This window comes from Pantherophis guttatus, chromosome 3, assembly GCF_059756535.1.
Source record: "Pantherophis guttatus breed Tessera chromosome 3, ASM5975653v1, whole genome shotgun sequence".
Taxonomy (NCBI): Eukaryota; Metazoa; Chordata; class Lepidosauria; order Squamata; family Colubridae; genus Pantherophis; species Pantherophis guttatus.
In genome coordinates, this window is record NC_142065.1 from 119,908,839 (window position 1) to 119,924,742 (window position 15,904).

The 15,904-nt window shown below is 44.0% G+C and overlaps 1 protein-coding gene across 9 annotated transcripts in view; it reads right to left on the reverse strand.

Moving 5' to 3' along the window:
• The window catches only part of ANKHD1 (ankyrin repeat and KH domain containing 1), a 165,294-nt gene that overhangs the window by 35,094 nt on the left and 114,296 nt on the right, over positions 1-15,904 (reverse strand). For all 9 annotated transcript variants that reach the window (XM_087891231.1, XM_034411667.3, XM_034411663.3 and 6 more), the window contains 3 exons: positions 10,201-10,317; positions 6,851-7,025; positions 4,823-5,279 (listed from right to left, as the gene is read on the reverse strand). In XM_087891231.1, coding sequence (XP_087747357.1) covers positions 4,823-5,279; positions 6,851-7,025; positions 10,201-10,317 — 749 coding nt within the window. The remainder of the gene's footprint in view (positions 1-4,822; positions 5,280-6,850; positions 7,026-10,200; positions 10,318-15,904) is intronic.

The window sequence follows — 15,904 nt, forward strand, 5'->3', positions numbered from 1 at the left end:
AACTGCAGTTCCTGGAGTTCCGAAGGAAGAAATGATGGATTAAAGATGGCTCTGTGTAAAGTGGAGCCGATGCATGAAGAAAATGGGAGATCACCCACAAGTACTACAGAGAATTGCTCTCATGAGACCACCACAAGACAGCAGTCTTTGACAGGTTTGAGCACTGGGAGAATAGCCCTGGGAGGGAATAGCATCCTGCTCAAACCACAGCCAGCAACTTTAAAAGGACACTTAAGTTTGCATACTTCCTTTTCAAATCACATTAGGAAATCAATTTTATCTACTCATTAGAAATCTTTGGATTTATAACTGGATGAGTCTACCTTCAATCTAATGAAAGACAAAATTACAATCTTAAAACTTTAAAAAGTTGAAATAAAAATTAGCAAAAAGTTAATTAGGACCTTGATTTCAGAAAGTTACAAATGGAGACCGTTAGTGGATTTTTACTGACACCAGGACTGAAATGATGGGACACAGGTGTGATGAAAGTTGGAAGTCCTTCCTTCCTTCCTCTCTTCCTTTTTATTTTTTATTTTTACTCTTTTCTCTTTTCATTTACATTAGTTTTTACTATTGTAATTATAATCTGTAATTTTTTTTAAAGCACTGTGGTTCCCAAAGTATATTGCAGCATTACAGAGCAGTATAGTGAACTCATGGTGGTGCCCCAGGATATTTAAAATTTCAAGAGAAACCCAGCAGTACAGGTAATCCTCAATTTATGATCACAATTGAGCCCAAAATTTCTGTTGCTAAGCGAGACAGTTGTTGACTTTTGCTCCATTTTTTTGCCACAGGTGTTAACTTAATCACTGCAGTTAAGTTAGTAACATGGTTAAGAGAATCTGGTTTCCCCATGGACTTTGCTTGTCCGAAGGTTGCAAAAGGTAATCACATGACCTTGGAACACACTAACCATCATAAATGAGTCAGTTGCCAAGCATCTGAATTTTGATCACATGACCATGGGGATGCTACAATGGTCATAAGTGTGAAAAATGATCATAAGTCACTTTTTTCAGTGCCATTGTAACTTCGAACAGTCACTTACCAAACTTGTTTATTTATTTATTTATTTATTTGTTTAAATTTCTATACCGCCCTTCTCCAATGTAGGACTCAGGGCGGTGAACAGCCAAAGTAAAAACAAGACATACATACAAAACATACAAAATCTAAAAACTGTTTAAAATAATTAAATAATTTTGGCCGTAATTAAAACATTCCAATTTAAAATCCATTTAAAATTTGACTCAAGCTAGCCCAGCTAGTTGAAATAAATGGGTTTTCAGGGCCCGACGAAAAATCCGGAGGTCTGTTATTGTACGTAGCTCTGGGGGGAGGTTGTTCCAGAGGGCGGGCGCCGCCACAGAGAAGGCTCTCCCCCTGGGGGTCGCCAGCCGACATTGTCTGGCGGACGGCACCCTGAGGAGGCCCACTCTGTGGGAGCGTACTGGCCGGTGGGAGGCTATTGGTGGCAGAAGGCGGTCTCGTAAGTACCCCGGCCCTAAGCCATGGAGCGCTTTAAAGGTGGTCACCAACACCTTGAAGCGCACCCGGAAGACCACCGGGAGCCAGTGCAGCTCGCGCAGGAGAGGTGTCACGTGGGAGCGTCTCGTCGCCCCCAAAATCCCGTGCGGCCGCGTTCTGGACCAGCTGGAGCCTCCGGGTGCACCCCAGGGGGAGCCCCATGTAGAGAGCGTTGCAGTAGTCCAGGCGGGAAGTGACGAGTGCCTGAGTGACTGTGCGTAGGGAGTCCCGATCTAGAAAGGGGCGCAACTGGCGTATCAGGCGGACCTGATAAAAAGCCCCCCTGGCCACGGCCGCCAAATGATCTTCTAACGACAGCCGTGCGTCCAGGAGGACGCCCAAGTTACGAGCCCTCTCCGTGGGGCCGAGTGATTCGCCCCCAATAGCCAGCGATGGCGTCAGCTGGCTATATCGGGACGCCGGAAGCCACAGCCACTCGGTCTTGGAGGGGTTGAGTTGGAGCCTGTTTCTCCCCATCCAGGCCCGCACGGCCTCCAGGCACTGGGACATCACTTTAAGGGCATCATTGGGGTGGCCTGGGGTGGAGATGTACAGCTGGGTGTCATCAGCGTACTGATGGAACTCCACCCCGAAGCCACGGATGATCTCACCCAGCGGCTTTACATAAATGTTGAACAGAAGGGGCGAGAGGACCGACCCCTGTGGCACCCCACAAGCAAGGTGCCTCGGGGTCGACCGCTGCCCCCGTCAGCACAGATTGCGACCGGTCAGAGAGGTAGGAGGAGAACCACCGCAAAACGGTGCCTCCCACCCCCAACCCCGCCAACCGGTGCAACATGATACCATGGTCGATGGTATCAAAAGCCGCTGAGAGGTCTAACAGGACCAGGATAGAGGAGCAACCCCTATCCCGGGCCCTCCAGAGATCATCCACCAATGCGACCAATGCCGTTTCCGTGCTGTGCCCAGGCCGGAAGCCGGACTGGAGCGGGTCTAGATAGACAGCTTCATCCAGGTACCGGGGAAGCTGTTGCGCCACCACACTCTCAACAACCTTCGCAATGAAGCGAAGGTTGGAGACTGGACGATAGTTAGCCAAAACAGCCGGATCCAGAGAAGGCTTCTTGAGGAGGGGCCTCACCACCGCTTCTTTCAAAGCGGCCGGCAGGACCCCCTCACCCAAAGAAGCGTTAACAATCTTCTGGAGCCAGCCTCGTGTCACCTCCCGGGAAGCCATTACCAATCAGGAGGGACACGGGTCCAATAAACATGTGGTCGCGTTCAGCCATCCCAGGACCCTGTCCATGTCCTCGGGAGCCACAGGATCGAACTCCCCCCAGATAACACTCTCAAGACCTGCCTCAGTCATCCCGTCTGGACATACCCAGTCAGAGGCCAGCCCTTCCCGAATCTGAGCGATTTTGTCATACAGATACTGCACAAAATCCTCAGCTCGACCCTGCAAGGGGTCATCCCGCACTTCCAGATGGAGGAGGGAGCGGGTCACCCTAAACAGGGCGGCCGGGCGATTATCTGATGACGCGATAAGAGCGGCAAAATAGCTAGTTTTCGCCGCTTTTATCGCCACTAGGTAGGTCTTAATATGAGACCTCACCAGTGTTCGGTCAGGTTCGGAGCGGCTGGTCCTCCAACTACTCTCCAGGCGTCTTTTCCGGCGCTTCATCTCCCTAAGCTCCTCGGAGAACCAAGGAGCTAGGTGAGTTCGGTGCCGGGTCAGAGGCCGCAAAGGCACGACTCGGTCCAAGGCCCGGGCAGCCGCACTATCCCAGGCGGCCACCAGGTCTTCAGCCGAGTCATGAGCCAGAATCTCAGGAAATGGCCCAAGCTCCATCTGGAACCTATCAGGGTCCATCAGGCGCCTGGGGCGGAACCACCTGGTCGGTCCCGCCTCCCTGCGGCAGGGTGCAGCGGTTAGAAAGTCCAGTCGAAGGAGCGAGTGGTCAGACCATGACAAGGGTTCGATGGCTATATCCCCTATATCAAGGCCACTCAACCACTGACCAGAGACAAAAACTAAGTCCAGAGTGTGTCCTCCTGTGTGAGTGGGGTCATGAATTAACTGAGTAAGGTCCATGGCCGTCATGGAAGCCATGAACTCTCGAGCCACCTCAGACGTTTCACCGATAGATGGCAGGTTGAAATCCCCCATGATGGCAAGTCTGGGGGTGCCCACCGCCACCTCGGCTATAACGTTAAGGAGCTCGGGCAGGGCCGTTGCCACGTGGCAGGGAGCCAGGTACGTGACCAACAGGCCCATCTGTACTCCACGACCCCACTTCACAAAGAGGGACTCACATCCGGCTATCTGTGGAACAGTGGTCTCCCTTGGATCCAGACCTTCCTTTATAATAACCGCCACCCCCCCGCCCCTGCCCTGAGCCCTCGGCTGATGAAATGCACGGAAGCCTGGTGGGCATATATCCACGAGGGGGACTCCCCCCTCCTGGCCCAACCAGGTCTCCGTAATGCCCGCCAGGTCCGCCTCCCCCTCCTGAATAAGATCGTGAATGAGGGGGGCTTTATTAACAACGGACCTGGCGTTGCACAACATCAGCCGGAGGCTCTGGCCTTGAGAATCTGGACAACCTGGGGAACAAGAAAAGCATTGGGGACCGGAATGCGCAATCGCTCTAAGATAGCGAGTGCGCATTCCCCAATCGCTCTAAGATAGCGAGTGCGCATTGTTAAGTCAAGGACTATCATTTATATTGGACATTACACAAAACTGCAGTGTGATGAGACATGAAGGGTGCCATGAATGAAGGGTGTTTGGGAATCTCAGTCTTAGCATAATGCAGTAAAGATTAAATTTAATGCTTACTAGGCCAAATCCAGCAAAAGTGTATGCTGTCTTATATTAGAAGAATCGCAGTATGTTTTTCTTAATTGGTTCCTCAAATGAAAATGTTTGAAAGTTTGAAATGGAGCAACACAAAATATAAGAAAAAGAAGCAGACAGAAAGAACTAAGAGTCAGGTCAAAACTTGACTGAATAACAACAACAACAACAACAACAATAATTATTATTATTATTATACAGTATAGTCTTTCTTTTCTTCAAGTTGAAAATAGATATACTGGCACATTTTGTCTTAGTCAACAATAGTTTCTGTGTTGTTTATAATTAGAAAGAATTGCCAAAGTGAAATTCCATAATCAACATTTTGGGATCTATAATGTTTGAACCATTTCACTTCTAGCACCCAAAACATTAGGTTTTTTGGGGGGGGGGATGCATTGAAGGTTAGAGGAGAAAGAGTCATTCTAGAGCATTAAGGAAGTTCACAAAGTAAGATTCATAACTTACCTGGTTTGTACTTTGGAAACTGAGGAGTTAGTCTTATCTTCCTGAGAAGGGAGCAGTACAGAGGCATATCGCTTATCACCTGAAGAATGTGTGTCCATAGTGAAGTTCAGTTCTTGGCTTTTACCACCACTGCTGCTTTCACTATTGCAATCCGTGCTGTCTAAGTTGTCAGAATCACTATTCCCACCAGCACTACCACCTCTTGGCTCACCATTAATCTTGTTTTTATCTGCTTTTTGCTGTGCTAGAGTTATATGCTGATCTGGCAAAATTATTTGCACATTTTGAGGAGTGTCCTTCGTTTTATTCTTCTTATTTTTTCTATTTGTGCTTGGAGTTGTTATCACATTGGCTCTCTTCTTGCCAAAAGCATTTGTAAAAGTAGCTGAAGTTGCAGATATTCCAATAGTAGTTGTAGTAGTTGCACTTGGAGGCTCTAAAGGAATTTCTGAATCAACTAAAACAAGCACATTATAAAAGTTTAGACATTTGATAGTTAGAAAAGTGACTTTTAGAAACATAATACAGACTGCATTGTTTTGTACCACAGTGTCCAAAGTGGAATATTTTTCTCTAACTTAAACCAGACTCTAAAGATCCTGGTACTTGATCCTGAAATAGCTAAACCAGACTAAACTTGGTTAATAACTGGATGGAGACCACCAAAATTTAGATGGTAATTTAGGCTGCTGATCTGAAAAAACGAATACCCCAAAATATGGCAATGGCAAATCACTTCTACATTGTTGGGAAGAAAACTATATGGATGTATACATGAGAATTTAGTGGATTTTGGGGGAACTTCGCTTTTTAATATGACCTTGAATGGAAATGGAAAGCATAAAGGTCATTTTTCTGAAAACGTGTTACTTAAGAAGGTGCTTCTTAGTTTTATATTTATCAGAAGACCAATATAAGGGTAAGAAATTGAAAACAAAATGAAAGTTTATGAAAACTGACAATTAAAAATGCATTGTATTACTGGAAGTGAGAAATAAATAATTAAGCCAGAAAATTTAGGGCAGAAGGTACAACTCATAACAGGGAGAAAAAAGCATTATTTGGATTTATTTTTTAAACTTAGTCCAAAATGGGAAACTGCTCTAATATTCCCTTTGTTCTTAGAATTTCAGAAGAGCTGCAGCAAGGATTCACATTACTCATACTATAGAAAGATATGCTAGGGTGGTTTCCAGCCACTATGGTCATATAAAAATTTTATCAGGTCACGAGTATCCTGAGAAAGCAGTATCACACAAATTGAGAAATATTTAACACAGCAAAACATCTCTGTCTGAAAGACCTAGATCAGTGATGGTGAACCTATGGCACGCGGAGCCATATCTGTGGGCACGCAAGCTGTTGCCCTAGCTCAGCTCCAACACACATGTGCGCACCGGCCAGCTGATTCTCGGTGGCCCCGCCCCTGCTGATCCTCCCCTCCCAGGAGTCTCCACGCAGTCCATTTTGGATGCCAGGTAAGTATAAGGCTCGCATGGAGGCTCTGGGAGGGGTGAGGGAGGCTGTTTTCGGCCTCCCCACGCTCCCCATGCTCCATGAAAGCTTCTGGAGCCTGGAGAGGGCAAAAAACGGGCCTACTGGAAGTCTGGAAATGGGCATTTCCAGCCTCTGGAGGCTTCAGGTCGTGCATGCATGCGCAGGGCGGGCACTGAATTATGGGTATGGACACGCATGTGCACGACACCCCCCCCCGCTCCCCTTGCTTTTGGCACGCGACAGCAAAAAGGTTAGCCATCACTGACCTAGATAAACTGTTACATAAGAAATATGAGAAATACACTATATAACTGATGGTAGTTTAGCAAGCAATATGATGCAAAAGATGCTTTCCTATTCTAATGACTTGCCATTTACATTTCAGGGTGTATAGGTACATTTAAGAATACATAATTTAAACCAAGGGCTAAATGTTTGGTTCCCAAATAATGGAAATATGTTTGGAATTGCAGTCCATCAACATCAGAATGCCATTTATGATTTCAAGAGAGTATGAATTGCGCCCCTCACCATCGTCATCATTTTCCTCTTCCTCTTCATCTTCTTGAAGCTCTAGCGTTTCCTTTGGTTTGTGTTCCTCATCTTCCTCTTGTTTTCTTTTCTGTTCTTCTTTTTTCTTCTTTCTCTTTTCTTTTCTCTTCTCTCTTTTTGCGGCAAGAGCCTGCTTTCTACTCTCTTCTCTTGACTATAAAAATTGACAATGTATAGTATATATTGATACTAAGAATTGTTTCTTAATGTTTTCAATGTAATGCAAACACAAATAGGTGAAGAGTGTGGGATTATTCCCATTTATTTCCCTTCGTTCAACAAACCATACAGCAGTTATGTTAGCCTCTCAAGTATTGGTTACAGGTTATGTATTTGTTTAAGTATATTCCCCACTTCCCCACAAATTTTCATTTCCAGTTTTTCTCCACAAAAATAAATGTCTGTAATCTTTTGGTCTTAGAGATAGCGACTGACTTAGAAACAATTGGTAAATATTCATCGCTAAGAGTGGATTTGTATCTGAGTCTTCCTGACTGTATCTTAAGTTAGGTATTCCTAGATCTTTTCTGTGACTTCCCCTTCAATAATAAAACAATTTCATTCGAGTTAAGGCTGGGATATAAACAAATAAAAAACTTCCTTTAATAATTAAATCTATACAAAATAAAAAGCAATAGAAACTTGTAATTTCATGACATGAAACTTTTTCACTGGAAATAATACATCCAGTTTTTCATCATAAAGGAAGATTTGTATTTTCCCATCTTATTCTTGGAATTTTGGGAGTCAATGTCCACACATTTATACCCCATTTCCCCCAAAATAAGACATCCCCTGATAATAAGCCCAATCGGGCTTTTGAGCGCATGGCAATAAGGCTTATTTCAGGGTTCAAAAAAAATATAAGACAGGGTCTTATTTTTGGGAAAACACGGTAGTTGCTGAGTTGAGAAACGCTATTTTATTTCATATTTTTCCCTTAAAGCAGCAACTATAGAAAATTCTGATTTTGTTACTGGCTTGTTCAGGCTGTGCAGGAGAAAATTCTGTTAGCCTCCATACACTAACTTGGAGTCTATAATGGTTAACAAGGCTGTCAGGATTTTGAGGTAGAACAAATGCTTGCGTACAAACAGAAATTCAAGTTAGTGTGTGTACAAGCCATCGAACTGTGCCCCAAGATTTACTTGGGACTTATTAATATATGTTTATGAATTAGTTCAGATTTACATTCTAATGAAGCTTATTTAATCAGCTTTTCTGAGACAATCAAGTTTTGCTTAAAATTTTTAAGTTAATTTTTTCAATTACACACTTACTTTTTTAGTAACAAAAAAATTGCAGCTTAAAATTTTGATTGCTGGACATTCATAAAAGTCCATCAAGGTACTGATAATATATGCTGTCTTAGTTCTTATGTTTCTTCATGTTTAGGTTGGGAATATATTTAATTATACTTTCACAATAAATGCCATGTATTGTAATGTTAAATTTGTTCTTTTGTCTTGTTTTTATTCTATTGTATAACATGTCTAGAGTCATTTTGTGATCAAGGTGGCATGTAAATTAATAAGATATATGAATAAAATATTACCCATCTAACAATTTTCTTTGTTAGGGACAATTTTAAGAGATATTGTAGCTATTAGTGCAGAATATAATTTTTGTTGAATAAAGTATAAAAGAAAAAGAATACATTATTCAGTCTCAGATTTTCTATTGCATCTATGGTATCAAAATATAATGGCTTTTCACTATTCAGATAAATGACCACAATTTGTTGAGCAAAGCAGACATTAAGCAAAATGTCATGTGACTGCTTTGTTCAACAAACTTGATATTGATACTCTTGGTTGCAGTTATTAAGCAAGCTTGGGGTTGTTAAGACCTTCTTATTGCACCAGGCGGGCCTGGCCTAACTTTCTCCCTCTTTTTAAATAATTTTTAATATTTTTAAATATTTTTAATATTCAAAGTTTAATTTGTTTTAAATTGATTGGGGTTTTTTAATCTGTCTGGGCCAAACTATTTAATTCAATTTTATTTCTGCTTTTTAAATTTTGTGTATGTATTTTATTGTTGGCTGTTCACCGCCCTGTGTCCTTCGGGAGTAGGGCGGTATATAAATCAAATAAAAGTAAAAGTAAAGTAAAGTTAACCGGAGTTCATAGTAAGTACACTCAGAATAGGCTAACTGTTCTCTCTCCATCTAGGAGGTAAAAATTCGCTGTGCTGAAATTCAAGCCAGATTTTCAGCCCACGAGGGGAAAGACACTTGCACATGGCATGCACAGGACCTCCCCTCCTTCCCTGATGCACCCCACATGGCTTACCTGCCTTTTCGCTGAGGAGATGAAAATCCTCCCTGCCAAAACCCAGGATTTTCAGCTCCTGAATAGAGATGCTGAAACAGCCTGCGTAAGGCCTCCAGAGCATCCTCCATCCATCTTGAAGCTGCCTGTGCTCACTTTACTGAGCTGCCTCTGTTCAGTGACTGAAAATCCTGCTTGCATTTTGGCTCCCTCAAATCTCTGGGGGCTGGCTGAAAGAACTGCCTGCTGAAGAATTTCATTTCAGTGCAAGCAAGCATGGAGTTGAATCCTTTGAGAATTACCGTATTTTTCAGAGTATAAGATATACTTTTTTCCCTCCTAAAAGAGGGTAGAAATGTTGGTGTGTCTTATACACCAAATACAGCCATTTTTGGCCTCCCGAAGCCCCATCCCGCTTGTCCCATTTTTGCAAAAAATGGGCCCGTTTTTCACAAAAACAGGGTGCGCAAAAGGTTTGGGAGGCCTGCAGAGTGCTCCTGAAGGCTGGGGAGAGCAGAACCTCCCCATTTTTGCCCTTCCCCAGGAGCACACTGCAGGCCTCCCAAACCCTCTGCGCACCCCGTTTTTGCGAAAAACAGGATGCGCAGAGGGAGGCCTGCAGACTGCTCCTGGGGGCCAGGGAGGGCAAAAACCTTTTTAAAAAACCTATCTCTTCAAAATCTTGGTGCATCTTATACTCCGAAAAATACGGTAGCTCTTTCAGTCAGCCCCCAGAGACAAAAGGGAGTCCTCTTGGCAGGCAGCAGCATCTTGCAATTTTCCCTACTGGCTTCCCTGCTGACTTTCTGGAGAAACTGGAAGAGATTGTGGGACACTTGGCAACTGTTTGTAAGGTTGCTAAGCACTTAGATCATGCCTGTTTGTCACTGTGCTTGGGTAATGTTTTGTGAGGGTCAGAAATGTTTTACAGGCTGTAAAGCACCCTTTTCAAAGACCTTTGTTAATTCACAACATCATTAAGTAAGCAGTCATAACTCAAGGACTATCTGTAAATAGAATGTTATTTAAGAAACATGATGAAATTGTCTATCTCACCTTTTCCAAATCTAGCTCTTTCAGCAGGATGCTTGCATTCTTGTTTGCTTCAGCTGCTTGCTGGTCCTTAGCCTTCACAATGGTTTCAACACACTGATGACACTTTTTCAACAATTCCTTTTCAATTAAAAATGTTTTGCAGAAATGTAAGACAGAGAACTCAAAATATATTCACAGTAACTTGCACTAAACTAAATTTCACTATCAAATAATTAAATCAATTCAAATCAATTAACATTACTCCACAAATAAATAAGCCATTTAAAGCCACTGAAATATGACAGCAATTTGAAGAATTAGAAAGAGGTATGTATAACTCATCATAGATATAAATATCTGTGAAGTTAACTATCTAGTTAGGGTATGGTTTGATTCCCCCCTCCTCCCTTCAAAAGGGAAGGGATTCAGGTAAAAGTTTTAAAAGTCAGGTAAAATCTAAATTATCTTTAGTAACTAAAAGAGCATTGTATATTTAATGTACATTTTAATGCTCTGCTCTCTCTAAGGCAGGGGTGTCAAACTCAATTTCATGGAGGGCCACATCAAGGCTATGGTTGACCTCGGGGGGGACGGGACGGGGGGGTAGTGGTGGTGGTTGTGGCTGACTGGGTGGGCATGGCCAGTTTGACCACTGCTCACTGGGCATGGCTAGCTTGATACCGTTCACTAGGTGTGGCCAGCTGGGTGATCATGTGATTGAGCTGAGATGGCTTGTTAGCCCCAAGCCAGAGAGACAGATAGAGCTGATCATTTCTCTAGCAGCTTTCCCCAAGCTTGGCCACTTTAAGCTATGTGGACTTCAACTCCCAGAATTCTCCCTACTAAACTGGCTAGGAGATTTTGGGAGTTGAAATCGACATAGCTTAAAGTTGCCAAGGTTAGGAAACACTAAAGTTACAAAATGAACAGAGAGGGTCTCTCTGTGTGAATCAGTTTATCAGCAAAATATCTGGAGATACCTGGCTTTTTAACCTCGCCTCCTGGCTGCTCGCTGGCCTGGCCTCCCAAGAGGTGGGGGTGGATCGGCACTTCCTTTGATGGCTGGCCCTGCAGAAGGAGAGCCCCTTCCCTTCCCCACCAGAGGCACTTCCTCCAGCCTTCACCCAAAGCCCCGCACCAGGAGGCTGAAACAGACCCCAAGTAGGAATTTCTTCCCCCCTCTGACCCACACAAAAAGACCTAGAAGGGGGAGACTCTCTGCAGCAAATAATTTTTCTGTGGATCACCAAAATTTTCTCGCGGACCACCAGTGGTCCACAGACCACCAATTGGTGACCGCTGCTCTAGCCGATAACTACTGCTTACAGAGGCCTTTAGGAAAGGCCTCTCTATCCGACAACAGCTCCTGATCGATCTGGAGCTCTGTTATCAGCTACAGAGGCCTTCAGCAAAAGAAATGGGGCGAGGTGTGTGAGGCCTGACTGCAACTATCCAAAGATAAGTAGTAGGGCAGCTCCACTCCCCCATCCCCACCCTAGTTTAATTTTTACCCATGCACCCTGGAGTGGGCGGGGTCTTAATTAGGGCTTATTTTTTGGGGGGGGTAGGACGTATATTGGGCGCACATGTAAAAATCAAGCTAAGACTTACTTTCTGAGTAGGTCATATTTTCGGGGAAACACAGTAGGCCTGATGCTTTATTTTTGCATGCATGCCCGCCAGGCTGGGGTGGGTTTGGCCAAAGCAACGTGGGCCAGCCCCATTTCCCAGGACAGCCCCATGGGCCAGATCCAACCACATCGTGGGTGGGATGCAGCCCGCAGGCCTTGAGTTTGACACCCCTGCTGTAAGGAATTCATTCTTGTGGTGTAAAAGGGAATGTTAATATTCAGTGCAAACTACAAATGAGGATGTACGATTAAGCCCTTCCAGAAAGTTTATAAATGACAGCTGCTAAATAAAACTAATAAAATGATAACACTTTATTAACTTTTCTCTTGGAAGTAAGCTATCCAGCCCAAGGAATGTTTAGCTGAGGAACTACAAAGGAATAGTAGGGCTATAAGCAAGATCACATGCAGAAAGCATTGTGCAAAAAGACAATGACAAAACATGTCTACACTATTATAAAGATAACTGCATGAATGTATCCATTAAGTCATGAAGAGTTGATTTTGATTTGAAAGCTTAAACTTTTAAAATAAGGTTTCTCTTTTCTTTTTTCTTTGTTGAGGCACCTATCTTTGCCCCATTGTCCAGTTTTATAGAATCATAGCTGATAACCCGGCATTGCCCAGTTATTTCTATATCCCAATCCTGAAATTGCTTGAGGCGTTCCAGAATTATGCTGGAATGAACACACACACCTAGGGGTGCTAGGGGTGTCTTACCCCCATAGTATTTGTTTCCAGGGAGTAAGTCATCTGTGTACCAAGTTTGGTTGAAATTGCTCGAGGCGTTCCAGAGTTATGCTAGAACATACATACATACATACATATAGTCTTTTATATATATAGACAGATAGAAGAAGATGAAAGGTACCTTGGAGGTCTTCTAGTCCAACCTCCTATCCAAGGCAGGAATCATTTTATCATCCCAGATAAATGTTTTCAAATCTTTTCTTGAAAACCTCCAGGAAGAGAGCACCCACAACTCTCCCGAAAGTATATTGAATTAGCTCTATATATGGTAACTACTACAGAAAATTTACATGCACTGAAAAGGCTCTGGCTGCCTTCAATGGAAGAATAATTAACCAAACTGTGGAAATATGCCTTGATGTCTGATATAACTTTCTTCCTTAAAAGTAAATCGCTCATAGATTTCTACTCAAACAGGAAGCTATTCTCTTAGATTATAATTTATTCACACCATATCTAAAATTTGGATCTACTTACAGAATCTATAATTCAGTTTTATGAGATTAATCCAAGTCAGAATAGATTTTAATAATAAGCGTTAAGAACTTGCTATGATGTACAATTTCGTTGGCTAATTTATATTGTGTTGACGATGGCCTTTATTACTCATTAGCTTAAGTTCAATAGTCCCTTACCATGACATATACAGAGTCTCTACTTTACTATACTTTCCCTTATCACAGATCTCTATCTCTCCCCACTTCTTTTGTGTTGTTTCTCCTAGAAGAAAGGAAAACCTAAGTGTGTACAGCTGGTTTGGTGTATGAAAGCAGTTTGTGAGAAAGAATGCTTGGTGTATGCAAACAGAAAATCTATAACCGTTGATATTTATTTTATGGGCAATTTTTCTCTGTTGCTATTAAATTCAATTACATTAACAAGCTATTTTGTGCAGGAAATGGCTCTTGTTGTTCAGCTATAGAACCTAAACATGGTATGGTCTGATCAGTACTAGTACAGGAGAAAACCAGGCAATTCTACAGCTGTATGTCTAATTAATACCTCAAAAGAAAATAACGACAAATTCTGTATTGTTATCAAGAAAACGAATATGGACAGAACAGAATAAGAGTTGGAAGGGACCTTGGAGGTCTTTTAGTCCAAACGCTTGCACAAGCAGGAGACCCTGTACCATTCTGGACAAATGGCTGTCTAATCTCTTCTTGAAAATGTCCAGTGATAGAGCATCTACAAGAGCCATAGCATCAAGATCATGTGAGGTGATAATACCAGCTTAAGACCACATTTGGAACATTGCCTTTTCCACTTGGTGGAGCAGCGGACTAAATCGCTGTTAAATAGCCCTTAGCTGCCAGCTGCCTGCAATTACTGCAAGTTCAAATCTCACCAGGCTCAAGGTTGACTCAGCCTTCCATCCTTCCGAGGTAGGTAAAATGTGGACCCGGATTGTGGGAGCAATAAGCTGACTTTGTATAAAAAAGAACACCGCTTTGGGGGGGGGGGCGAAAGCTCTACTAAGCAGGTATATAGAAAAGTATGAAGGCTATTGCTTAACGCACTGTAAGCCACCCTGAGTCTCCGGAGAAGGGCGGCATATAAATCGAACCAATAAATAAATAAATAAATAAACTGCATCGAGTTTGGTTGCCATAATATAAAAAAGATGTTGAGACTCTAGAAAAAAATGCAGAAAAGTAGGGAACTGGAGGCTAAGACATATGAAGAATGGTTGAAGGAATTGGATGTGTCTTATTTAACGAAAAGAATAAGGGGGGGGGGGGAACATGATAACAGTGTTCCAACATCTAAAGGGCTGCTACAAAGGAGTGGGGGATCAACCTATTCTCCAAAGCACCTGATGGCAGAAAAAGAAGCAATGGGCAGAAACTAATCAAGAAAAACCAACTTACCCTGTTTCCCCCAAAATAAGACATCCCCTGATAATAAGCCCAATCGGGCTTTTGAGCACATGGCAATAAGGCCAAGGGCTTATTTCAGGGTTCAAAAAAATATAAGACAGGGTCTTATTTTCAGGGAAACACAGTAGAAATAAGGACAAATTTCCTGTGAGAACAATTAATCAATGGAATGTCTTGCTCCATCACTGGAGATTTTTAAGAAGAAACTGAACAGCCATTTGTGTGGAATGGTATAGGACAGTGATGGCTAACGCGTGCTGGGGGGGCATGGGGGAAGTTCGTGTGTGCCCACACCTATAATTCTATGGGCCCCGCCCTGTGCATGCAACCCCCCCTTCCCCCCCCCTTGGCACGCAATGGCCCGGTGGGCCCGTTTTCTTTCTCATCTGGCTCCAGATACTCTCTGAGCATCTGGGGAGAGCGAGAACAGCCTTTCCCATTCCCTCGGAGGCCCTCCGGAGGCCTGAAACAGGCCATTTCCCAACTCCCAATGGGACAGGAAGTGAGGTTTTTTGCAGTCCCCAGCCTCCAGAGCCCTCCCCAGATGCATAGAGAGGATCTGGAGCCAGGTGAGAAAAAAAAAAGGGCCTTCCCCACCCCCCCCAGAGGCAGGAAACAGCCTGTTTCCCTACTTCTGGTGGGCCCAGAAGGCCCGAAAATTAACTGGCCGGTGTACGCATGTGCGCCAGAGCTAAGCTGGCGTGCCCACTGAAATGGCTATGCGTGCCACCTGTGGCACGTGTGCAATAGATTCGCCATCACAGGTATAGGATCTCCTGCTTGAGTAGGGGTTGGACTAGAACAGGGGTCACCAACCTTTCGGACCTCAGGGACCACTAAATTCATAATTTTAAATCCTGCTGACCACTAATATGAATCTAGCGCGCCGCTCGCTGAAGCGCCTGGACTCCCAGTGACGGGATGGGGCCCTTCAGGCACTTAGCTTGGCTGCCTGTTTCTGCAACCTTAGACACTCAAAAAGTCATTTGGACCCGTTTCCCACAGAAAACAAAACACCAGTATCTCTCATCTCTGTCTCTCTCTCAGTATCTCTCTTTCTCTCTCTCATGTCTCTCTCCCCCTCATCTCTCTTTCTCTGTCTCTCTCTCTGTCTGTTTCCTCTCTCCCGTATCTCTCTCTCCTCTCTCCTCTCACTCTTGCTGATTCTCTGGCGCGACCGAGGTGTGTATAGCACCGACAAGGGCTAGAAGAAACTCCCGCAAGACCCAGCAAGAGATGAAGCTTCGCTCCCGCTCTGAAATATGGAGCGAATCTCCATCCCCCGCCCTTCTCTTCTCAGGCCAGGCGAGGAGTGACTGGGAGGGCGAGGGGCGGGGACAGCCAGTGGCAGGATCATCCAACAAGAAACCACAGCAGGATGACGAAAGAGCCGCAGGTTGCCGACACCCGTTGCTTTGGCCCGTCTGCACCGCCACCCACTCTTGCCACAAGAGCACCATTATC